Source organism: Harpia harpyja, chromosome 5, assembly GCF_026419915.1.
Source record: "Harpia harpyja isolate bHarHar1 chromosome 5, bHarHar1 primary haplotype, whole genome shotgun sequence".
Lineage (NCBI taxonomy): Eukaryota > Metazoa > Chordata > Aves > Accipitriformes > Accipitridae > Harpia > Harpia harpyja.
Window position 1 is genome coordinate 19170210 of NC_068944.1, and position 24014 is coordinate 19194223.

Consider the following 24014-nt stretch of genomic DNA (forward strand, 5'->3'; position numbering starts at 1 on the left):
GCCCGCTCCGTGCTCCGCGGCCGCCGCTGTCACTCCGCGCCCCGGCACCGCCCCGCCGGGGTGTGGGGAGCGGAGCGGGGCGGAGGGAGGGAGGGAAGGGGGTGGCCCGGCGGCCGCCACCGTCAATGGGGAAGGCGGGCTGCAGCGCGGCGCCCGGCTGCTGCTGGGCGGTGACTTTAGGTGAGCCCCGGGGGGCGGAGAAGGGCCGGGAGAGGCGGGGGGTGCCACGGAGAGGAGCGCCGAGGCCGCGCCGCGCCGCGCCGCGCAGGATGTGGCGGGCAGGCCGCCGGCCCGGCCCGCGCCGCCGCCATCGCCATCATCGCCATCGCGGCGGTCATGGCCCGCCCGGCCGGCCCGCCTGACATGGCGCCGCGGCCGTTACCGCCGGGGCCGCCCCCCCCTCCAGCCTGGGGCCGGGGCCTTATTGCTCCCTCCGAGACCACGAGCCGCCGTGCTCCTCCGGGGTCCCGCCGCCCTCCTCTGCCGAGCGCTGCCCGCGGGAGCGGCCTGCCGGCCGGGGCCGGGAAGCCCGGGGCCTGCCTGTGCCTCCCAGGCGGAGGGCGATCCCGGGGAACGGGAGGCCGGCCGTCGGCGTTACCGGGCCTTTGGGAGGAAAAGCTGACGGCTAGCGTCGGCCACCTCGGGAACGAAGGGAAAACGTGTGGGAAGAGCGGCGCCGGGAGCGGCAGGTCCGAGGAGAAGGAGGCAGTTGAGCAGATTTTTAATTTCGGCAGCGTGCTAGTGCTTGGGAATTCAAGTGTATGGTAACAAATACTTTGCCCTTTAGATTTTTCACTTGTCTTTGTAAGTAATTTTGGATTTGTCAAGGGTGAGAAGCAGAGAATTAAGAACCTACTGTTCCAGAAACCACGTAAGCCAAATTACCGTGCATTTGAGGCAGCAGAGCAGGGCACCGGTGGCAGACAGCCGAGCGATTCTGATTCTAGGTCCACCTTGTAGAAGAAGGGTGGCCTGCAATGAATACGTACTGACACAGTAGAGCAACCAGTCTGTAGTACTTACAACAGCGAGTGAGTGTTGGGAGCGTACACTTGATCTGCCAAAGGGAGGCTTTTCCAAACAGCCTGTTCTGATGCATGCTTGGCATTGAACGGGACAAAAGAGAGCCCGGGATTGAGTCCGTCAGCGTAGGTTTTTGAAAAAGGCATTAAATACATCAGGTCTCTGAAATTTGTTACTGTCTTTCAGCACCTGCTTGGTGGTCAAAGGTTTCATTTTCAGTGACCTTTGAGGAACGGAATAGAGATGCTTTAGTGGTGACCATATTTGCATTACGAAAATTTCATAACACTACCACTGACTATCTCTGATGTGAACACAAAATTAATTGTTGATTTTCTATGGACTAGGCAAAGTTTAATTGGCTTGGGTATTCTATCTAAGCTAACAGACCCTAAGTCTAGATCTATTTTCTTTTATTTAGTTGTTTATCTTGTAGGACACAGGTGACTTTGGGATGAGAGGGACATAACACTCCTGCCATAGGTAGTTCACAAAAACGATGGACACTTTTTTAAATAAAAGGCTTGGACATTTTCCTTCTAAGATAAGTGACAAAACTTCACAGATTGTAGTGCAAGAGTTCAACTTCATTCTTTAAATTTCTAAGCTGTGCTGTGGCAGTGGATAGCACAAAGACGGCAAGGCCGTCGGTCTACTTAGCAAAACGTTTTCTAGTCCCCATTTTGAGTCAGAAAAAACAGTAACAAACCCTGAGAAGGTGAAACTAATACCAGAAGTTTTAAAGTTTGTTTAAAGTATGAAATTATGAAATTTTGGTTGGAAGAAATCCTCACCAAACATTTGTCAATCCTTCTGCTGACTAATTATTCTGCTTCTAAGTCACTCATTTCCTATAACCTCGTATCTGTTTTGTCCTCACGTAAGGTTAGTTTCATTAAGTGCAATAACCCTATGAACATGTAGTATAATTTGGAATAGTATGGAACAGAATTGCTCTGGATTTTTCCTTAATCTCAGTTTCCTCCAGGTTTTAGAATTTGTGCTTTTTATTGATGCCATGCTCAGCATGGCTTGAGGTGGCTTCAGGACCTTCCCTTACAGAGTTTCTGTGCTGTGGCAGACAGGTAAACAGATTTACTGGTGAGATGTGTGTACTGGTGAGATGTAGTAAAAACAGCTTTAACTTCAGTAAATAAGGAAATCTACGGCTAACCATGGCTTTGCATTCTAGGAAGCATCTCAGACCACGATAAAAGTGTTTTCTGTGTTTTTCCTTGAAAGAGGAAGTTTTAGTTACTGAATTGGCCAACAGTAAAGCAGTCTATACCTTTTGCTGAAACCGGCTAAATATTATACTGATGTAGAGCAGATGGTTTCCTCCCTTGTGTCTCAGGTCTGCTGCAATGCCTGGACGTTTGTTGTGATTAGGCAGCCACAGGGGCACTTGAAAGGTCTGTTTAACTCGTGTTTTGAAAACAGGGCAGTGTGAATGATAGTGTAGGCAGGATGCAGAAATATTCTCACTGAAGGTAACTGTAGAAAATCATCATCACAGAGAAACACTGTTGCAAAGAGGGGGAAGTGCTCTCCTCAATATTTTTCTAAGCAGGAGTATGTCCTCTTTCTAAGTGACGTCTGAGTGGCATTTGGGAAAGAAGCAACTCCATCTGGCGCAGTAAAATTTCCCCAGCCTTCTCTTCGTTCTGGTGGTAGAATATTAGTAAAAGGATTGCCAAAGGCTGAACTTGAGAGGCTAAAATACCAACGGAATGAACCCTCGGTTTTTACAGATTCGTTCCAGCTATGTGGCTCATGCAGGTAGAAGATTTAAAATAGCACTAAAAGGCCAGGAAAGAGTACTTCTTAGAAAATCAGTGGCTGCAGCTAGTATTTTAAGACCCTTCAAAATACTTTGCAAAAAAATACAGCTGCCTGTAAGGTCTATAAGCAGATGGGAATATTTCTCTTCATCATTCTCCTAGTCTGTGACAACTGTTTTCTTATTACTGTTCTGAAGTTTTTTCAAGCCTTCCTTAACCTAGACCCGCCAGGCAGTGTGAGCTTCCTCCTGTGAGCTGCTGGGTGATTTTGAACATCGGTTCACCACCGAGCAGGTCAAGGCTGCTTTCTGCCTTGCTGGATCAGATCTCAGCTCATCTTTCATAACTGCCAAGGTCTTTCGTAACCTCTGATCTTTCATAACCCCAAACGCTAGCCAGTTCCTCTTGTATGCCTTTCGTAACCTACACACACACCACGTGTTTAATCTCATCCACTTGGAATAGGCTCGTCCTGGATGAGCCTGAAATACTGGTGTTTCTCAAGTGCTTCATCTGTCTGAATCCTTCTGAGCCCCGACCAGATTCACGTAGGGGTTGGACTTCCTTCCCTGAGACAACAATCTCTCAGCAGAGGGGAGAACCTGCTCCCTCTGACCTCTGAGCAGAAAACAGATTGTAGTTGTGGATCTCCTTCTCTCCCAGGGTGTGAAGCCCTTATTGACTTAGGTGTGGCTCAGCTGGAGGTGGCAGTCCCCTTCCTGTCCTAAACCGCTGCGCAGCGTTCATCGGTGCGGCTGCTCTGCGTGCCACCTGGAGATCCCCATTGCAGTCTGCGGTGCAAAAAGCAGGGTCACTCGGAGAGGAAGCTGCTGCAGCTGAAATTGGTTTAATTACACCTCAGCCGACAGTTTGCCATTCTCTTCTTCGACAGTAATTACACACTGCAGTGATGCAATAAAATCGGTTGTAGTTTTTGCAGAGGGAGGGTGACCTTTCTGTAGCTAGCTGGCCATCAACGTGGAATCCACAGATGTCTTCCAGTGCGGATCCTTGTCACTTCACGGGTTTGATGGATGATCTCTTAATAGGGAATTAAACGGGAGAGCAAGTGGCTAACAGCTTTAATAAAAAGGGTGGGGTGGGGGGGAGAAAAAGGAAGTAATCTTTTGGAATTATTAGCCTGAGTGCAAAAGAGCATTTCCTCAGCACGACAGCCAGAGGCTTGCAGCGCAGTTATTAAAGCACTTTAGAGGGAATCCATGCAGATGGTCTTTTTACCCAGCATAGGATTAGTCATATAAAATTGTTGTTTACTGTCTCTAGCCCTTTTCCCTGGAGCTTTTACAAGTATCTCACGAAGAATGAAGTTTGACGCTGCCTTTAAGAGGTAACCCAGATGACAAGCTTTTTGTTTGTGCAAACTACTACAATGTTGTAGTAGTTTAGTGCAATTGTAATGTTGCAGTGAGAGATTTTATAGCTGATAAAAGAGGATGTTTGGCCCAGATTTTTGTTTTGCCTCTCGGGTGTACAAGAAGGGAAGGTCAGTCGTGAGGAAGGAGATGTTCTCTCCTCTTGCTGGATTCCGTAGAAGAGCTGTGCTGATCCCACTTCTGCTTCATCAGAGACAAACAGGAATTCCAAACACTGGCACCGCTTTTCATAATGCTCGCTAATGACTCATTAAGGACATAACGCTTGATTAATGCACCGTTCTGAATGGTGTATTGGATGTTTCTTGTGTTCCCTTTCTGTCATGCAGAGTCATATTCTGACCACCTGTCTTCTCTACGTCCGGAAGGCCCAGGGATCGCTGCTTGGACACCCTCCACATTTTCCCTCCTGCCACAAACTAACCAAAAGATAGTCTCAAACATGTAGTGGCGGAGTCCCCCTTCAGATCCACCCTGGGGCTTGGTTAATGTGGAACTTGAGATTCTTGGCTTCAAGGTCTGACAGACAGCTCTACTGGTAAAATGGCATCCTTCAGTGTTTTCTGGAGTTTTCAGACTGGATCTGTCATCCCGGGAAATTTTGCCTTCCAGGAGGTACAGCTGTGAGAGCTTTCCTGGGGTGCAAGTGCCTTTGATTCTCCACTGAGAGATGTTTTTCTTCTCTGGAGGGAGTTCTGTGGACAAGGTAATACAGTCCCAAGCTATTAGTCTTTTTCCTAGACCATGCCTGTGGGTGTAGAATAATGTGTAGTAAAGGTCTTTTTCCCTAGCTGTGAAGGGATAAGCGGCAGACTGTTTCTGCCACATGCATGCCAGTATTGTTTTTTGAACATTATCCACTGAAAGTGCTAAAAATAATATGCCTGCCCCCCAAAACCAAACTAGTAGTATAACCTGATGTTTCTGTCACTGAAGGTGATACAGAACTTTCGTCAGTGTGCTGTGGCAGGAATCCCTGTAGCCTGACTTCGTTTAATAAATATTACCTCTGGTTTTGTCAGCTTTAAGATTAAATTGATTTCCTCTTATATATTATGAGAAAAGATTTCTTGTTTCTAATTCTGCAAACAGTCATCTTAAATCCAATCAGGTCTTGGTGCTTTCCATCTTGATATGCAGGAAATGTTCATGTTTTGAACTGAATTCTGAACTTTAGCATTTAGCTGTCCTCTGCGGTTGTGCCAAGGCTCAGGAAAGCTGGAGTGCTTCTCCCTGTTTCAGGGAAGGCTCCTGAACACAAATGGGATTATTACTTCCTGACCCAAGCTCAAAACAAGATGGAGAAAGGCCCTTTTTCCCCGTATTGGCCATTTTGTTCGAGATTGTTTCATGATTTTTGAACTGGCATTTGTCTGTGAGATTGGCAGCACTGATGATTGTGCCAAAGAATGTAACGGGCAGAAAGACTGCATGAGCTTTGCCATCTTCCGCCCTGAAAGGGACTTGGGAGTCGTTGCTGACAGAGCTGGTGGATGGAATAAAAGAGAGATTAATTTGGGGCAGGTGAAATTTTTATGTGTTTTTACAAAAATATGTAGATTTTCACAGGAGAATTTTAATTCCTGGAAAATCTCCTGAGGATAGTAATTCTCTGAGGGTTGAAAGGACACATACTGCCCTTTAATCTGTGTGGAAAAAAGGCTATGCTTAGAGTTGTTGTAAGGTTGCATCGAATAATCCCCTGCTCATATATTTTCTGACAAATCAATGATTTTGGTGCACATGTAGCTGGAAAAAAGTGCTATGGGTCACATTCCTGCTGTTTGGCAGTAAGTAGCAGGCCCAGCACCACTGGAATCGATGACATTTTCATTCATGTGTGCCAGCATAAAATGTGTCTCTGTTCATACCAAGCTGAGTTAGAAACAAAAATGCAAGGAAAAAAGAATGTGTTCAACAAACCAGCTGAGTAATAATGTAGGGAAATGTTTCTGCTGTAATTGTTTACAGCGGAAAGTAAGTATCTTAGTGGCATTTCATACATTTACTGCCACAGAGAAGTTTTTTAAAAATCATTTATTGTTAGTATCTCTGGAAGATGAACATGTTTCCTAATCAAGTACACAAAATTCTCTTATTGTTTATATAAACTGTGGTTTGTGTATACATGCAGGCTAACATAATCTTTTGATTTTTGGATGCTTCAAGATCTGATGTCTGGTGCTACCCAGCCTTGGGCCGTTTTTACCGATCTGGAAAAACGGATGCTCATTTTGAAGTGGAGCCATTCAAAAACAATGACCATTTTTGAAAATGTTTGATCGTAATGTGCATGATAAAACCTACAAGAGCTTCAGCTGTAGCTTTTTCCAAGAGTTTGAAGATACAAGCAGGGTTTTTTTTGTGTCATTTGGATCAGCACTTGTGTGATAAAATCTGAATCTTACACAAACTCCTTGCAGGTCTAGTTCCATAGTTGAGAAACCTGGCTGTTGTCTGCTTCCTCCATCTATCTTCAATTCCTGTGCCAGCCATGGAAAAGCAGGACAGAGGGAGGCTGCGTGGCTCAGTTTCTAGGTCAGAAATCAGGAATTCTTGTTTCCCTTTTAGGTCTATTGGCTCATTTCCCAACTTGTTGGTGTGTCGTTTTCCAGCCTGTAGAATAGAGAAGATGTTCTACTGGTAACAATTTTTGAGTTCTGAAAATATTTGGGTCTTAAAAACTGTGCATAGCTGCTGCATCGTTGTCAACTCCTGGGCAAGCAGGAGAGTGGCCGTGTGCCAAGAACTAGTTGTGTTTGTGGAAGAGCTAGGGAAACAGGGTATGCAGATTTCACATCTGAGAATGACCCAAGACATATTATGGGCTTGTTTTCTCTGCTACTTCTGACCTGTCTAGGTTGTTGTCTGAGTGCTGCCCAGTGCTGCCCTTTCCGTGCCTGCTCGAGTTTCTGCAGAAGCCCTGAATTAATCCATCTGTGCTTCCTCCTCTTGTTTTCCTGCTCCACGCACAGTATTTTGAAAAAACAAAGCAAAACCAAACACGTGGGTACCACAGGAATGTAAGTCCTAGCAAGCCTTGCACATTCTTTACAAAATACTATCCTTGAAATTCAAGTGGCCTTGCCTTGTATGGTGTTAAGCAACTATGACTACTCCTGACGTTCCCAATACTGAGGAAAAAATTGTTACCCTACTCATACTGTCTCCAGTGAGATACTGGTATACAGGGTATGGCTGGATTCCACGGTGCTGATCTTTCTCCACCACACTGTCTTACACTACAGCTTCCCTTTGTCACTTGAAAAATTATTTCTGAAATAGTCGTCGTACAAAGTTTTGCAAAATATCAGAATTACTATTATATCAGAGCATGTTCTCTTCTAAATTAATAACACAGTCATTGAAATGTTGGCCTAAAAGGGGCTTTAAAGTGATCTTTTTGTCCACTTGCTGTATGCCAGTATGCTGTGCATATTAGATATACCTGTATCCAAAGTCATGCCTGATCATTCTCTGATCCGTTTGTTAAAACATCTAGTGAGGGAGAAGTATGTGTATTTTTGTTCTTTGATATTAAGAAAATTTTCCCTGTCATCCAACTGAAATACTTATTTCTGCTCATCCTCTAGAGGACACTGGAAACAATTATTACCATCCTTTACAATAACCAAAGATAAAGACAGTTAAAGTGATTCTTGGCAGTCTCAGTTTTCTGGACTAAACAAACACAGTTATTTCAACCCTTCCTGATATGGTGTATTTTCTTCCTCATGCAATTTTTATTTCTGTTTCCTAGACTCCTCAGGACCTCACCTGAGATCTTGTTTGTGCTGGATAAAACAGAATAGAACTGAGTAATTACATCTCAGGATACTGCTGCTCCATCTGAAAACAGGATTTCCCTTTTTCTGCAGCACCATTGCGTTGCTGGCTGGTGTTATACCTCCTAATTTTATTTTTTTTACTGGTGTAGAACCAATACAGAAATCTTCCCAGACAGAGAGGATTTCTGGCAGCAGTTAACAGCATGGGCACGTCGTTCCCTCCCATGCACTCTCGGGTTGTTAACAGCCTCACAGCTTGGATCTCACGTATATTCAGTTAAGCACAGTGGCTTTTACCTTGCACTGTGACCTCTGTGTGAAGTGCAAGGAGTTGGGCAGACGGGCGACTAGTTGATCCGGGTTGATGGCGGAGGAGGAGAAGGAGAGATGCTGGGGTTGTGCCCTGGAGTTAGAGGTGTGCCCCACCTCTGTCAATCTGATTACATTTACAGTTCCCGCTTGCAGCCTGATGGGACCCGAGTGTCTTGTACCGTGTAGGTACAACTTCTCTAAGTTGTAGACCCACAGTAGGTCTGCTGACAGCAGTGAGCTGCTGTCATCTGCCCCCTCTCTTCCCAGGCATGAATGGTTCCTTGCAAAAATTGCCAGGCTCTGCAATCAGGTGGGCTGCACAGTCAAAATGTAGGGGCAGGTGGCATCTGGCAACATTTTACACCAAAAATAAGACGGCAAAGTGCGATGGGCTGTAAGTAACAGGAGAGGCCATATTTTATACAAAGACAGGAGATGCAGGGAACAAAAGACGACTTAGATTTCAGACTTGGAGAATGAGAGAGAACAAGGAAAGCTTTTGAACTGCCAATAACAAAGGCTATTGAGACCAGCAGGCAATAATTGCCACTTTGGGTCAGTCTCGCTGCGATGGGTGGTCTTCTCGGGGCTGGCGAGTGCCTTCTGTTGGTATGTTGTCTGCAGTCCCTCACGAGGGTGGAACGCTTTTGTTCTGCCCGTACGCCCTCCAGCCTGGCCTGCCAAAAATACGTGCGAAATAACAGAAAACAAAGACAAAGCCCAGCAGATAGCAGTAATACCCAGTGCCACAAGCACTGAGGATACAGAGAACCCCGCGGGGGGTAGCAGCAACGCCAGGCGTGCCGTCGTCTCCTGCCTCGGTGGGTATTACTTGCAGAGCCGGTACCGTGGCCTCTGTCGCGATGGGAGTGGGAGACGCAGAGCATGCCTCCGCAGGGGTACGGAACTTGGTGGGTGTTGACGCTCGGCGGAGCCCGTGTGGACCGGTGACTGGCAGTATTCTCGATCCCACGCGCTCGATCTCCGTGAGTCGCGGAAAATAAAACGGCGAATGAAACCAGTGGCGGTTTAAAAGAGACGAGCTGAGACTCGGTGTGCTTATGCCGGCTCCGGAGGCCGAGGTTCACGCCCACGGTCGAGGGGATCCCGGAGCACCCACAGCTGGACCCGGGGTCCCGCACTCGCCAGCCGGTGCGGGGAGATCTCCGCCTCGAGGCCGGTACGAGGCGCCGGGCGAGCCCGGCGGCGCTCGCTGCTCAGGGCGGCCGCCGCGGCGGGCCCCTCCCGAGCGGCGGGAGCAGACCTGGGCGGCGCGGGGGCCGCCGCCGCCGCCTCCCCGCTCCCGCGGAGCCCCGGCGGCGGTCGGAGGGAGCGGCCGGCGCTCCTCTCCCGGCCCTCCCCCCGGCAACCGGCGCGGGGGGAGCGCGGGGAGCCAGGGCCCTTGGCCAGACGCGGTCGCTCGCCTATGACGCGCGCTGCTTGGGCCTATCCGGATGGGCTTTGGCGGCCGAGGCGCCCGCCTGAGAGCCGTGAGGCGCGCGGCGGTGGCAGGCAGCGATGAGGGCAGCCGGGCGGGGGCCTTCCACGGCGCGGTCTCCCCGGGGCGGCGGGCGTCTCTGAAAGAGGCCGAGGCCGAGGCGGGGCTCCTGGGCGCCATGGCCCTGCCCTCCCTCCACAAGTGCCTCCAAGTGAGTAGGGCCCTCGGCGGTGCTGGCCCGCGGGGTGGCCTCCCATCCCTCCGGGGTACGCCCGGGCTCTCGGGCGCCCCGCGGAAGGCCCTTCCGCCCAGCCTCGGCCCGGCATCGGTCGGGCACGGCGCCTCTCGGCCTGGCCGGGTTTGCCTTCGCCTTCCGAGCTCACCCGTACCGCAGCTTGTGGTTTCGCGTCGCTACTCTTCCTTCTATTGACCGCGGATCCGTCGATAGCGTCGGTTTTACTTAATCGCCTGTAGGTTAGGGCGCCGTGGTTAGCGGCGTTCGGGCCAGAGATGAGTGACTGCGTGCTGCTGGGCGAGGGTCAGCGAATGTGCTGGCAAGAAATCCCGCTAATGCGGCTGTAGTTTAGTCTTTCAGCTTCGGTGGGGTTAAAACAAAAATAAATACGACCTGAGTTGCAGAGCTGGTGTTTAGAAGTAAAAACTTGCATGTTTTGTCCCTTTGGGTGGTTTTTTTTTTGGGGGGGGGGGGTGTTTGGTTGGTTGGTTGGTTTTTGTTTTTAATACAAAACCAGTTTGCCTTATCATTCACTAGCGCATTATGAAGTTACATTAGAAGCCTTTAATAGATATGTTAAAGAAGCTGTGTTTTAGTAAATTCTTCATAAAGTTTGAAGCCAATTATTTTTCCTGCCATTTTCCTTTATATGTTTATATAGTTCAACATAAATGTAGTAAAACGTTTGGGAGAGAATTTTAATCTGAATGTTATCAGCTTAATGAATACTTGATCTGAAAATGTTGCTTGACTTTTTTTAAATTCTCTTCCTTTTCAGCTCAGTGATGAAAATGAACAGTTAGTGAAGAAGTTGAAAAAGCTACACATAAAAAATAAGGAGCTAGAAAAGCAGCTGGGTCAGATCCAAGACAAGCTGCATCTGCAGCAGTTAATGCATGACCATGTTACAAGCAGAGAGTAAGAATTGTCAAACATTTCTTTTTGCATCCAAAGAAGTGCAAAATTTCAGCACTTACCTTGGTATTCTTCAGATGAACTAGGCCTTATCTGTTCCGCGTATTTTGAGGGGGGGGTCTGTGAACAGGATGGTGGGGATGGAGAATGCTGGAGGCATGTAAAGGAACAAAAGGTGGCTGGAGCATCTTGTACAACATTCGTTGTTGTAGTGAAAGAAAGAGTTTTAATATCAGTAAGTGATACCTCTGCTTATCTCGGTCTAACTGCAAAGAGTTTTGGACTGGTTTTCCGCCAAGCAGTAGTAAGGTAGTTAAATTGCACCAATGCTGTTTAAAAGATCCAGAAACTGGGACCTTAGGACCTGATAAACTACAGTGTTAGTGTTTTGGAGAGTGTCCTGCCAGGATTTAAGTACCTGTTTGCAAAAATTTTCAAGTTTAAATTTTGGTGTGTTTATGATCCTGCATGGAAACTTACTGTAAAATCAAACTGAAAAGTAACTTAGCCTTTTTCAGTTGCTTTGTTTGAGCCAATTAAAATTGTAAAATGTAATTTTATTAAGCTGTTGTGTTTGTTTCTCTTAAGTGCTCAAGTTCAAACAGAAACCCATTTATGGCATAAGGGTGGATACAGCAAGGATCTTATTCTAGAGGGTGACAGTGTCAGGTGAGTTCTTGGAAATTGCTTTTCCACAGAATTAAATATTCTTCTCTGTAGGGTATAGTATGTTGTTCATGGTTAATTTTTATTAACTGTTATGGAAGTGGCTTTCAGCCTTTGAAACAATGGAAAATCCTTTTATTTACATTTTTAAAGGAATACTTGATTTAGATTAAACTTGAAAATAGCACTAAACAAAGAACAACGTGGATTTCTTTCTCAAATCTTTCATTGAGAAAAATTGAGTGAGCCAGGGAAGCTCTTTCATGCGTGTGTGTGCACATGTGATCTTTTTCTATAGGCTTTTAACCTAGAATTATGTCATTTCATTTTCTATTTTGTGGGAGCCTTCTTAGCACATTTTTTGTAGCTCAGTTTTACATGTATATAAAATCTATAGGCTGGTACTGTTTTCGAAATAAGCCAGACAAGCGATTCTACTTTTCAGTCTAATTGGTTTTAGAAGTCAGCCACTACTTACCGTAGTTTGCCAATTAATGCTAGAAGTAAACTCTTGTAACTGCTTTTTTGATGCAGAAGATACATGATATCTTTTGAAACAAAATATATATTGAAACATTTAAAGACTAGGTGTGCTACATAAAATGTTGGTCCATCCCTCTAAGACTATTTTAAAATAAATAGGCTGCTCCATTCTTTCAAAGGCTACTTTTTGTCCACTTACAGAAATGGGCTGTGGATCTCATGAAGGTAGAGGCAGTCCCTACTGCTTTTGAGTCAAGCACCCTGTTTTTAGTGTTTCCTTTAGGTGGCTGTAGAAGGCCCATTTTTCCTTTTTCTTCCTTTTTTTAAAAATACCTTTACAGTGTACCAGACTCTCTTTGCAAACTACATAGGAAGGCTGGGTGTCTAGCTCTGGGCTTGAATTGAGTACCTAATTAGATGTTTATGTGGAAGAAGTCTGAGTTACTCTCTGAATCTAGTGCTGGACTTGCTTTGTATTAGGTTGCACATAGATAACCTGACTTAGCTTTTTTCCTAGCATCTATTTGTATGTTATTTTACAAAGCTGTTCTGTACTGTAGTATTGCTCACCCTGCCTGTGGTGCGCAGTCATGACTTATGCCAGGTCTTATTCAAATTCCTAATAAAATAGGAAAAATGTCTGTTCATGTTCATCAGTTACATTATGGGCCTGATATATGTAGACTGAATGCTGTGAAATATGGTAGGAAATTAGTGTAGCACAACTTGATGCAAGATAATATCAAAGGGAAAGATAATATCCCAAATCTGTTTATTTTACATGGATTTTACCCACCCACACTAATTTTCTCATAGCTTTCATTCACTCATATCCTCACACCCACATATGCAGGAGCAATGAGATGTGCAACACAGAGAGCTGGGGACGCTGCCTCATGAGTCCTCATCATGGGTTCTTGGTTGGTGGCAAGAAACTAGTTTCTGGACAAACTTTTTTAATATCCTTTAGGAGTGGTCTTTTGCTATTCCTGTTGTGCTGGCGGGGAATGATATACGTGACATGCTGCAAAGTCATTGCCACCCTCCTGTTGCTAGTGTATAGGTCTTCCATCATCAAGTTATTTGTACTGAGGTTTAATCAGAGTGCGGCCATGTGGGCTAGACAAAAACAACAGGGTCCTTGGTCTGGCTGAGTGAAAGGGATTCTTTGCCATCAATACTGACCATTCTTTTAACTCACTTTGCTGTTTTTTCCAGTGCTTTCTCTTTCTGTGTTGCCAGTCACACTTCATTCACACCCATCTTAAATATTTGTGTTACAAGTCTCTACAGTACAGCTGCAGTCCAACTGATCTCTGTGGGGTGTCTGTAATACTTTTATCATAAAGGATGCACATTTTGTTGGCGTTCATATTTTATTGCAATGTATGCATTTCTTCTGTTTTAGACTACTTCAGATGTATAGTGAGCTACAGAAATGTTACCTTAAAGAAATCAAAACAAACCAGGAGCAAAGTGAAGCAATTAAAAATCTCACTGTAAGTAGAATTTGTAGGAGAAGGTATCAAATAGCCAAACGTAAGCTCTTAGGGAGACTGAAAAGTAATTCTTAGGTTTGTAAAATGAGACCATGTTTTTCTTTTTGTACTCATTTTTGTTTCCCATGCCTTTGAGATAATGGAAGGTAGTCTGTAGTTCCCTTTGAAAGTGAACTCTGTCACTGGTATGTCTGCAGCTGAAAGCTGTCTCCTCTTCCCTTACTTTTTCCTTTACTCACCTGCTTACCCCTCCTTCCAGCTGTACATGCATCTTCCGACCTCTCTTGCACCAGCCCTGGTATTTTTCTGTATGTGTCATGAGCTGATTTATTTCAGAAATCCAGCAGTAAGCTCATCAAACAAAGGCAAATAGTCTTCTGTCAGGTAGCAAGATCTGTTGGCTTGCTGTGCAAAGAGACTAGCGTCATAACTGGAGCAAAGGTAGGGTTGTGTGGCCAGGAGTCGTTCAAGAAGCTTCAAGTGGGTATTGCCTCTTTAGGCATTGATCAAGCATTACAGCTGACCAGTCTAATTAATTTCCTCCAGGGAGTCTGGAACATGTGCTTTATTTGTTTGTAAACTAATATTCATTATGATTTGGATTATATGTACTTTTTCTTAAAAGTTGGCAATTGCTGCCATAAAAGTAGGCTTTATTGTGCGGAAAGGTTTAGTGTCTTCGTGCATGTACATTTGTACTGTCTCATGAGCATGTGCTCAGTAGCAGATTTTTTTAAAAACGCTTTTGATGTATGCAAAACTTCACTTGCTATATTTTTTCTCCTTTCAGACCCTTTGGGTGAATGTAGTTTTAAGTCAGCAATTAAAAACTCTAGGTTTGCATTCAGGATATGTTTCAAATTGTATTCAGATGAGCTGTGTTTGTTCTATGCATTTTAAAAAATGTTTAGTTTCTTGACAGATTAAAATTCATGAGCTAGAGCATAATCTTCGAGAGCAGAGGCAAAGAATTGAGCAACTGGAATGTAAAAAGGTTTCTTGGAAGACTAGTGCTGTTTCTGGAAAAAGAAGTCAAACCCCAGAGGGAGAAGTAACATCTCGCAGGGACGTTTCTAAAAAGAAGGAATCCTGTTGCAGTAAATACTTAGGTAATGGTACAGTTAATTCTGATGATGTTCCTTCCAGTATGCCCATCAGAGAGGATGCGTTTCATTTCTGATCCAGTGGCACACTCCAGGTTATTTCTTCTACTTCAACCAGCAGTGTCTAAAATGTTTTTCATTTTTGAAAACCTATTATGTAAAAATGGCATCTTATAATCAGTGTCCTGTCTACGGATCCAGCCCTGCATTTGTTTGTGATAAAAATAACTGTTTGCTGCTTTTCTCTTTTTCTGGAATTGGTATGTTGGTGTAATCATGGGTGGGAGTGCATGGCTGTATTTAGTACTATTTATTCTAGCAAGATATATCTATGTAGATCTCTTAGTGATAAAGTTTGCTGCTCCATTACACAAAAGAACCTGTTTTTAGCCTTAAAATGTGGGACAAACCCAGACAGTACTTGTTTGAGCATGTTCTTCCTCGCATAAGTAAATTCACAAGTTAAGATGCAATCCTGCTCCACTTCAAAGCATGAAAAAAGAGATTGAAGAGATCATATAATCTAGGCATAATTTGCAGGAAATGTGCTGTCAGCAAGGGCTAATGTGACCCTCTCGTAAGTTAGAAAAAGATAATCAAGGCTTGTGATGCATGTTTTCTGGATTTTAAAGTAAAATAATCCCACATTCAAAGTATCTGGCAGATGCAGATTATCCAATTGACAGATACTGTAATCTTTCATAGTACCTGGGAGTGTGCTGGGCCAATTCTTAAGAATAAATCACTTTATGAAAAAGGTACTTTAAAAAGCTGAACCATAATTTTCTAATATCACAAAATGTAGGCAGCTCTTCAGCTGTAAGATGATTCATATGAGGGGGAGGTTGACTATAATGGTTGAAGTCTGTATTTTTTTTAATTTGAATATAGAGCTATTGTTGAAGGAGATTAAAAAGCTGAAGAAAGAAAACGAAAAGTTGTCTACAGAAAGGAGAGCACTAAAAAATGAATTAGCTGGATTAGACAAGGTAATTTATTTTAGGACAAGTTTAAGAATAGGTGATTTTTGAAAAACTAACTGAAATTTACCTTTAGGCTGAACGTATGCTGTTGTCAAGCAAAATACATAAAAAATCAATTTACAGCATTCTGAGAAAGAAATGGAAATTAATGACTCCTTGAAACATTAATGTCTTACAGTACTGCTTGGCTAAGGAAGAGAAGTAATGCAATCTTAATTTTTTTTTTTTTAAGCAGCTGTGGATTTTCTTGTAGATTTTTTTTTTTAAATGTTTGGGCAATTTGGTTTCTTTCATGAGAGATTATTTGCCTCAGTTCGTCACAAAGTTAAAATTGTAACTGCTGGTAACAGTCTTAATTCCTTCCAACAGACATTTGCAGAGATAATAAAAATATTTTTTTGAATGATCACTTCTATTGCTTCATGATGTCAGTGAGAGGAAAGCTATTTTCTCTTGAATTTAAACATATCAAAGTGATGCCACTGACAGAACTCTATGCTGAGGGAGGGCAGAGGGGAGGGCTTTGATGTTTTTATGATAGATTGATACGTGTAGAAAGTGAAAATGTGAAAATTTGGTAATTCTTGAAATATGTGAGAAGATGAAGAGATGTTACCTAGCTATAGAGGACTTAGTTTAATGTACTGACCTAGGATTTTATTTTCAGCAACAAACTTGTTTACATTGTTTTTTGCTTATTCTTCAAGTCTTGTGTTGGATTTTTTTTTTTCTTTTTGAGAATCTCTTTCCTCATCTTGCAATCCTTTCTCACAAGCTAAATAATATTATGCTGGCTTTCATTACAGGTGTAACAGTAAAACATGGTGATAGTTCATTAGATGTGAAACTTGTAGAGCGTTGAGCCAGGGTGATTTCTGGATCCCCGTGCTTGGGAGGGAGTTAGGGACAACGCATGGCTGAAAGTTTCATCTTTCAGAACAGAAATATATAAATCTGAGGTTATGGCTTTTTATCAGTGACCCTTTTTTAGGTAGTTTTAAGTCACTGTATGTTATTTAAGATGTATGTAGCTGTTATTTAAAAAAAAAAAAGTCAGAAGAATAGGCAGGAGAATATGTCAAGTAAAGATGGATATAAGTAGATACAGTGTTATTCTGGTAGATAGGACTTTCCAACGTTGGTAAAAATAAAGGCCTGGGTGATTACACTCTGCTTGCTGTCCTTGTATTTCCCAACAGCTTCTGACTTCACTTGCAAAGGATCCGAATTGCTCAATAGACTTGAGTTGCAGGACCTGAACAAAACATAGTTCCATTTAAGCTACGGGCCATCGATATTTTTACAGTTATATTTTTTACAGTTTATTTCTGTGAAGCTGAATTTATCTCCTAATTGAATTAGGTATAGCTAGAACTGCTTGTTAAGTTGTCCATTCTGGGATAGTATAATTATGAAAGGATCAATATGAGAGAGTGAAACCACATAGGCCGACATTAAATAAGTTCAAAAGGACTTGGTTTTTATGGCTTTCTTATTGGACTGTCTCTTTACATTCTGTGTAGCCTTACATATTGCTCTTTTTCATTCCCTTCTTTGTTGTACATTGCTTTTATCTGAGCTAGTTGAACCTGTTGGATAATGTTATCCATTTTAGGCTCTGTCAAGTTTAATGCATCATAAATCTTGTCCTTTTGAATATGAAAATCAAACTTTTTAATATAGTGTAGTCGTAAATAATAGATCCTATACTGAAATAGGACATTCATTAACAAAATGTAGTTGTACTAAGACTTCTAAATGAATAGTAGCAATTTACAAAGCAGTTAAGGTCTAAAAATATAAAATATCTTTCTAGGTGTAAATACGGTATCCATTTTCCCACCTTAAACTCTTTAGTATTGTTGTCTTCAAATGCTAACATCATCCTCCTTAGTTTACTCTCCTCATCTCTCTCCTTGCTTGTTGTCCCTTTTTTATAATCTTGCAACTTTCATATCCTCAACATTAATGCTACTGGCTGACTTCAGCATGTATAGCCATATTTTTTGCACAGATGAGTTTGACGTTATTCCCTTGTCATTTTGGAGTGTCATTTTGTAGCTTTCTGATAAATGAACATTTTTTCCTTCTCTTAATTTGTCTTTCCTATTATTAGCCTGTATTTCAGGCTCTGGTGTAACTTGAATTCTGCTTGCATTGTGTCTTCAGGGCAGAGTTTTAAATTATTAGGTAAGGTTATAGTTAATTGCTGTATCTTGCTGTAGCTGTGTTTGCATAACGCAATCATATATTAATAAAAATACAAATATTAATTATATTATTAATATAATTAATAAAAATATAGAAAGTGTCTTTGAACTTGGAAACAACTGAAATGCTGACTAGCTGTTGTTGAGAATGTCTTTGAAAAACTTTAAGGTGAATATTTTTGGGTTTTTCTAGGATTTTTTTGAAGAGATAGAAGATCTAAAGCATGCTGTACAGGAATCTGTGAAACTGAATAATCAGTATGAAAAGTGCTTGAAACAAATAAGTGTAATGTATGGACTTCCTTTCACAGCACATTTGTAACTACTGATTAATTTAATGGCAAGTAGATTTTCCACATTTTTTTTATACTTACTGCAACATTTAAACCTACCATGGCTTATGTAGTACCACATTTTGATAATATTATGGATTCAATAATATGATCTCAGTATGACAAGCTGCTCTGAAATGTTTTTGTATTTTGTGCCTTTGATTTTTCTTTATATGGTTTTTAAATAAACTGTGGTCTGTATAACTTCAACTAAGTTTCAAAAGCTCTCTCTTTCACACTTGTAAAATACATTCATTGCAGGAGTGGTTGTGGGTGTTTATGGGAATATGATAAAATCTTTGTATTTTAATTTGAAGAATTTCCCAATTTATCCTTTTCTGTAAACTATATAAAATCAACGTAGGTGTGTAGATCTGGCAGCCTTTATGAATTTCAGTCCTAAGGATGTGCCAATGCAGACAGAAATTAATTCTATCATTAAATTGTTACAAAGGGATTTCTTAAAAGAAAAATGCTAAATCCCTGCTTGGAGTTTTTCTTAAATCATAATAATGTTAAAATTTGTGGATGAAGGAAGGATTTAGAGTTTAGAATTGGAAAGAGTATGTTCAGAAAGATGTGTCAGAGTTGTCTCTTGCAGTATCAAAACAAGAATTCATCAGAAGGTCTTATTTGGTTTGAAGAGCGCTGGTATTTGAAGTGCTGAAAGGAAACTGGAGTGCAGAGTGTCACGGTTCACAATGTAGAAATGTCACGTTGCTTGAGAGAGAGAGGGAGCTTGGCAAGAGACAACTCCCAGTTGCAAGTGTACCTTGTGGAAGCGAAACCTTGTGAGATTTGAACCTCAACTTGTTTGTAACTACATTTCACAAAAGTTTAACATAGTTACATTATAGAACTATATTTGTCTGAAAGTTGTAAATCTGTACCTTTGTGACGTTGCGATGGGAGAATTGAGTGAAAACTTTTATCATGAGGTTAGAAATACTAAGCTTGCTTATAAGGTAATACAGCTTCTTTAGCTTAATAAAAACACTTGCACGCTCTTTAGGGGTAGGACTAGGAGTAGGATTAGGACTCTTGTATTCCACTTTGTTTGTTAGGACAGTATTATGTAGTTGTAAATTAATAAATAAATTGGCCTCAAAAGCATATGAGGCATTCAGAGTTATATATTCACTAAGTAAGAGAGAGGGTACAGCTCCAGAGCTACTTGTTTCCTGGTCTGGCTATAGACCATTGTGTCAGGTTTCCCTTGTTTCGTTCTTGGCTCACTTGTAAATTAAAGCTGGATAATGTTCTGAACAGAGATGGAAAACTGAAAGAGGAGTGATGCAAGTCTGTGTTGCCAGTAAACTTGATGGATGAAAATAGGAAGAATAGGATGTATGATGAAGTATTTTAAGTGTAAAAATGTATCTAATATTCGTTAGTAAGCAAAATAAACATGAATGCTGGAGAAGGAACACATCAAACTTCTTTGTTTGAGCACTAGTCACTTGAGCATTTTTTTTTTTTCCACAGTTGTGGTATAAAGTTCTACTAGCATGTTTACTTTGGTGACATTAAATGAATCAGTAATTGTCCTCGTCCACAGGCTGGTTTTTAAATGTTGTGCAGAATGGTTCTTAAAACGTGTGGATGAGGAAGAGTTCAAGGTTATTTCTCCCCTGCCTAAAGAGTTTATACGTTGACCGAATACAAAATTGTTGTGACTAGCAGAATTTTGCTGTTTGCCAGCTACTGAAGATCAGGGTTTTCCATTATAGAGTATGTTCTCTGCCCAAACAATTGAAAATAATGAATATGGTGAAAATATTGATCTTGCCTTTATGATGAGCTTTTAAAACTTTTAGAAATCAGTTTTGCATTAGGCCACTCCCATATATTTAGAACAAGAAACAGTGAGAAGTCTTTCAGTCTTTTCTCATAACTGAGGTCCTCAAGCTCTAGTAAGAAACCAGATTCTAGTCTAGTCTTAATAATCAGCTGTGCAAGGAGGAGTAGTAGCGATGTAGTGTACAGTGACACGCTGAACCACAGCTCCATCTTGCAGTGTGTGTGCAGTCTGACAGCATTATTTTTGACCTTGCCGTCACGTGTGAGAGGATGTGGGTCTCCGGTCCTTGGGTACCCGTATGTGAGGTTGGGATAACTACTGCATGGGTCCGGTTTCTGGTTAAACTGCTTGTACTTTGGGGTGCAGAGATGTGCAGCCACAGTCCTGAGCAAACAGTTCAGCTGGCAGGTGGCAGAGTGAGGGAGGCAGGGATTTCTGTCAGCTGGTAGTAGGAGTTGTCTTTCAGCTCATTCTGCATCACTGACTTTCTGCTATTTGTTTTTTTTCTTTCTTTTTTTTTTTTTTTTTCCCTTTCCTCTTTTTTTTTTTCTTTCACTATCAGGAAAGCTGGAAATGTAGGGTGCAGATGGGAGACCTCTGGCATCTTCCACATCTGTGGCACAACTCCCAAAATAGTACCAGCTAGCAGCAGAAGCGCCGGGACAGGGAATGTGTGTAGAAATGACTGGCTTTGTGGTTTTGATTGTGTCAGTTGCTGCTTGTGACTTTGGAAAATGGAAGTTTTGCCCTGAAGATATTTTTCTCTTCTACTAATTGCAGGTTTTGGTGTTTGTTTTTGCATTTGATGGGATCCCTTTACTTCTGAAGATCTGATTTTTTTTTTTTTTTTTTTTTTTTCCAGTGATCTGTAACATGGGCTTTTTGCTGCAGCTCTGTAGTTGTTTGGACAGCTTCCCAAGAAATTTGATGTGTGAAAAATAATGTAATGAAAAGCTTCTAGAGAATGCATAGATATCAATAGCAAAATGTCAGGTTTTATTTGTTTTAAGCTTTGTGTAGGTTGTGAACAAGAAGAGACCTAGAGTTTTTTGATTTTTAGGTTTTTTTTTTGTCATGCCTAATGCAAGTTAAAACAACTTACTGGCATTTTCTGTTCAAATTAGTACTTTTTTTGTTGGAAGAGGAGACTATTTAGGACTACCGAAGTCTACTTCCAAATTTCAGGGTAGGTGCAGTTTGTGCAGGATAAGGCCATATGAATGTGTGTGCTTAGTTAAGAATTTACCTGTTTTTTGTCCTTGTTTCTGTGTCTGTTGAACAGACATTTCTGCTTTAATCTCGCCTTGTTGTGAGATGTACAAACAAGATCTTGTTGATTTTTATTGCTAGTTAAAGTGCAGATGAGATTAATATTAAACAAGTTAATCAGCCTTTGTGTGTAGTTCCTCTGCGTTGTGAAATTGTGACATCTGGCCAGTGGCTTTCTCCTGCTAAATTAAGTTTAGATAGAACTGAATTGGATGCAATTAAATATTAGTCATACTAATGTTAAATAATGCATATTAGAAATGTTACATGATGCAGACTAATGGTTCTTTGTTTTGAATAAGTACTTTGTAGTGGTGATATGGGAAGCTCGTGTTTGAAAATAAGTGGCTATTACCAAATAGAGATTTTGGTTGGAAAAATAAGATAATAATTGCATGTCAGTTTTTGATTTACATGAGACATCAATCAAATGGGCTAGGGCGTAGGGCAGTAAAGCAATTTAAGTTTTGTTCTGTGTTCTGCTTGTAACTGAGACCAGATTTTAGAAAAGATCCGTTAATTTTGTGTGGTTCTGTAATTTCGTCCTAGTGTTCCTAATGTTTAGGGTCTAAATATTTGAAGGTACTGAGTATTCACAGTTCTAATCAGATTTAGTCAATTCAAATGAACATTGGCTGCTAATCGCTGTCTGAGTACTGTGTTCAGTAATTGCTAACATCCTGGATATCAGTCCTATGTTAGAATTTTTCTATTGTGGAAAGCAAAATTGCAATCCCATTCTTGGGTGGGGGACAAGACTTTGTGGATTTCTCTAGAAGTTTGTTCATGAGCATGTGAAGTAACATCTTTATGGCTCTTTATAGTCTCCTGGAGCCCCTTTTACTGTGACCGTGCTACACTGTTTACCTTTAAAAAGTGGGTGTTTCAGACACGCAGTACTCTTCAGACTGAAACCCTGAGAGGTTGCATGTGGAACCTGAGTGATCTTACTTGAAAGTAAGGGCTAGTATCTCTGTCCTCGCAGGTGGGATACTTGTTTCTTGTGGACACTTATGCTGGAAAGTGTTTCTGCCAAGGACTGTAGGACAAACAGAACTGTGAAAGTGTGGGTATTTCCTCCTTACACCAGGAATAATGCGTTTCTGTTAAATGCCTGTAAACAAGTGAAGCAATCAATGAGCCCTGTTAAAATTGTGGCTTATCAAAGTGAAGACATTTGTTTTGGATAAGCCTTTAAAATGGCATAAAATAATATTGTAGTTTCAAAATGGGTACATTCCCTGTTTGGGTTACAAACTATCCAAGGTGGAAGAAATCAGCAAATACAGTAAGCTTAGCTTCATTTTCCCACTTTTCTCTTCAGCTCTAGCGTAGTTTCTGTTTCTGAGGCTTAGATGTTTCTTGATTTCCCCTTGTTAGAAATGAAGCAGTGTTAGTTAACTAGTCATGTATTTGTGCCTGTCTTCCTGGAAAGCTCTAGTGAACTTGTTCTGGGATAGTAAGTTGCTTGTCGTTCTTAGAGATTATTACAATGAGCCGTATTAAAGGTAGTAATTGCATTGATTTGGCATAGTCATGTTATGTGACTTCTGCCAGAAAGTGGTTGCACGTGGCATTGCACTGGCCAGGATGATATGGATCCTAATGTGTTTTTTTTTTTTTTTTTTTTCTTTTTCTCTTGCTGTTCAAGCTAAGCTCTGTCTTTATCTACCTTTGACCCTACTCAGTGTTTTCACTGTATAGTTTTAAAAAACGCATCATGCACTAAGATCCTGGCTGGCTTTAAACTGGTTGCTTTGGTCCTGGTAGGAGAGAGTGCAGTTCTATGCTCAGCAGCATGGCCGTCTGCATACTTGAAGGAGAAGAGCAGCTTTGCTTTTTAGGTCAATTACATATTTCCAAATCTTTCAGGATGACAAGCAGCTAACACTGTAGGCCTTACGTGGTAGCTTTTCACAGAGCATGCTGGCTTAATGACTGTTCTATTTTGTATTCTTTTCTCCACAGGGATTTTTTACTGATACGAAGCCCAACGTGATCCTTTGAACTAGCCCCTATGGTTTTCACCTGAGAGAGGAGAACTGAGCCACTGGGAGAGAGTCTTATGCTGGTACTGCAATGCTGAGTTCTAGCTCGATCACTGTGAATAATCTTCCTTTGAAGAAGAGGCTCTGTTTCCTGCTGAAACTTGTGTGCTTTGTCAGCTCAGTGTTAATATTTTGTGAATTTTTAATTTATTATGTGGTAATTTTTCAATGTCGATGGCCAGAAGTGAAAGGTGGAGCTCACATGAGTAAAAAAGAGACTTCAGCTTCAGTCCTAAAGGCCATAATTTTAGCTGATACTCACCTACTTGGTGAAATCAAAGGACATTGGCTGGATAAGCTAAGAAGGTAATAATTAAATTTTTAAAATAATCTCTATCCTGGTTTTAGAGTTTTTACTAGTAGCTAATGGGACAGATGTTGAAAACCAATGTTGTGGTACTTGTAAGAAGCGTGCATGCTGCCTCTGACTTGCCTATTTGGATCTGTGCTGGATAATAAACCAGTGTTGAAAGGTTAATGAATGGGACTTACTGAGGTGGTGCAGTCTTGAATGTTCAAGTAGTATGTGGGTGTAGATGCCTGAGCATTTTCAATGGGTCAGATAGTCTTTTCCAGTATGTAACTATTTTATAAAATGCCTTAAAAATGAGCCAGATAACTTTGATGTCCCAATAGTTAATACCTTTAATTGCAGAGATAAGGAAGCTGGTAGAAGCTTGTCTCTGTAGTAGAAGAATCGGAGGCAAAATCACATTTAAAAACAAAGATAATCT

General features: G+C 41.8%; 2 protein-coding genes and 1 long non-coding RNA gene across 4 annotated transcripts in view; 2 read left to right on the forward strand and 1 right to left on the reverse strand.

The window, feature by feature from the left end:
* The first annotated feature begins 93 nt into the window (after positions 1-93).
* Positions 94-24014, forward strand: part of MPPE1 (metallophosphoesterase 1) — a 32726-nt gene continuing 8805 nt past the window's right edge. The window contains exons 1-2 of one of the 2 annotated variants that reach the window (XM_052787319.1): positions 94-180; positions 23201-23586. In XM_052787319.1, coding sequence (XP_052643279.1) covers positions 23312-23586 — 275 coding nt within the window. In that variant the 5' untranslated portion in view covers positions 94-180; positions 23201-23311. Of the gene's footprint in view, positions 181-18031; positions 18171-23200; positions 23587-24014 lie in introns of those variants that run through there. The other variant, XM_052787320.1, reaches the window with a different exon arrangement.
* LOC128141926 (uncharacterized) lies at positions 705-9670 on the reverse strand. The gene is made up of 2 exons (XR_008235223.1): positions 8284-9670; positions 705-6814 (listed from the first exon to the last, which is right to left on the reverse strand). It is a non-coding gene; the product is annotated as an uncharacterized LOC128141926 (long non-coding RNA).
* Positions 9710-18372, forward strand: LOC128141924 (centrosomal protein of 290 kDa-like). Its single transcript, XM_052787321.1, has 7 exons — positions 9710-9947; positions 10750-10889; positions 11475-11555; positions 13444-13534; positions 14457-14643; positions 15529-15626; positions 18024-18372. Exons 1-7 carry the CDS (start codon positions 9753-9755, stop codon positions 18150-18152), a joined length of 921 nt encoding a protein of 306 aa, XP_052643281.1. The 5' UTR covers positions 9710-9752; the 3' UTR covers positions 18153-18372.

Bases quoted from the DNA above. Each gene is read 5' to 3' on its own strand.
- LOC128141924 (XM_052787321.1), top strand. From the start codon at position 9,753: ATGGGCTTTGGCGGCCGAGGCGCCCGCCTGAGAGCCGTGAGGCGCGCG. The intron at 13,535-14,456 runs GTAAGTAGAATT...GTTTCTTGACAG, and splicing joins AAGCAATTAAAAATCTCACT to ATTAAAATTCATGAGCTAGA. The intron at 15,627-18,023 runs GTAATTTATTTT...GGGTTTTTCTAG, and splicing joins AATTAGCTGGATTAGACAAG to GATTTTTTTGAAGAGATAGA.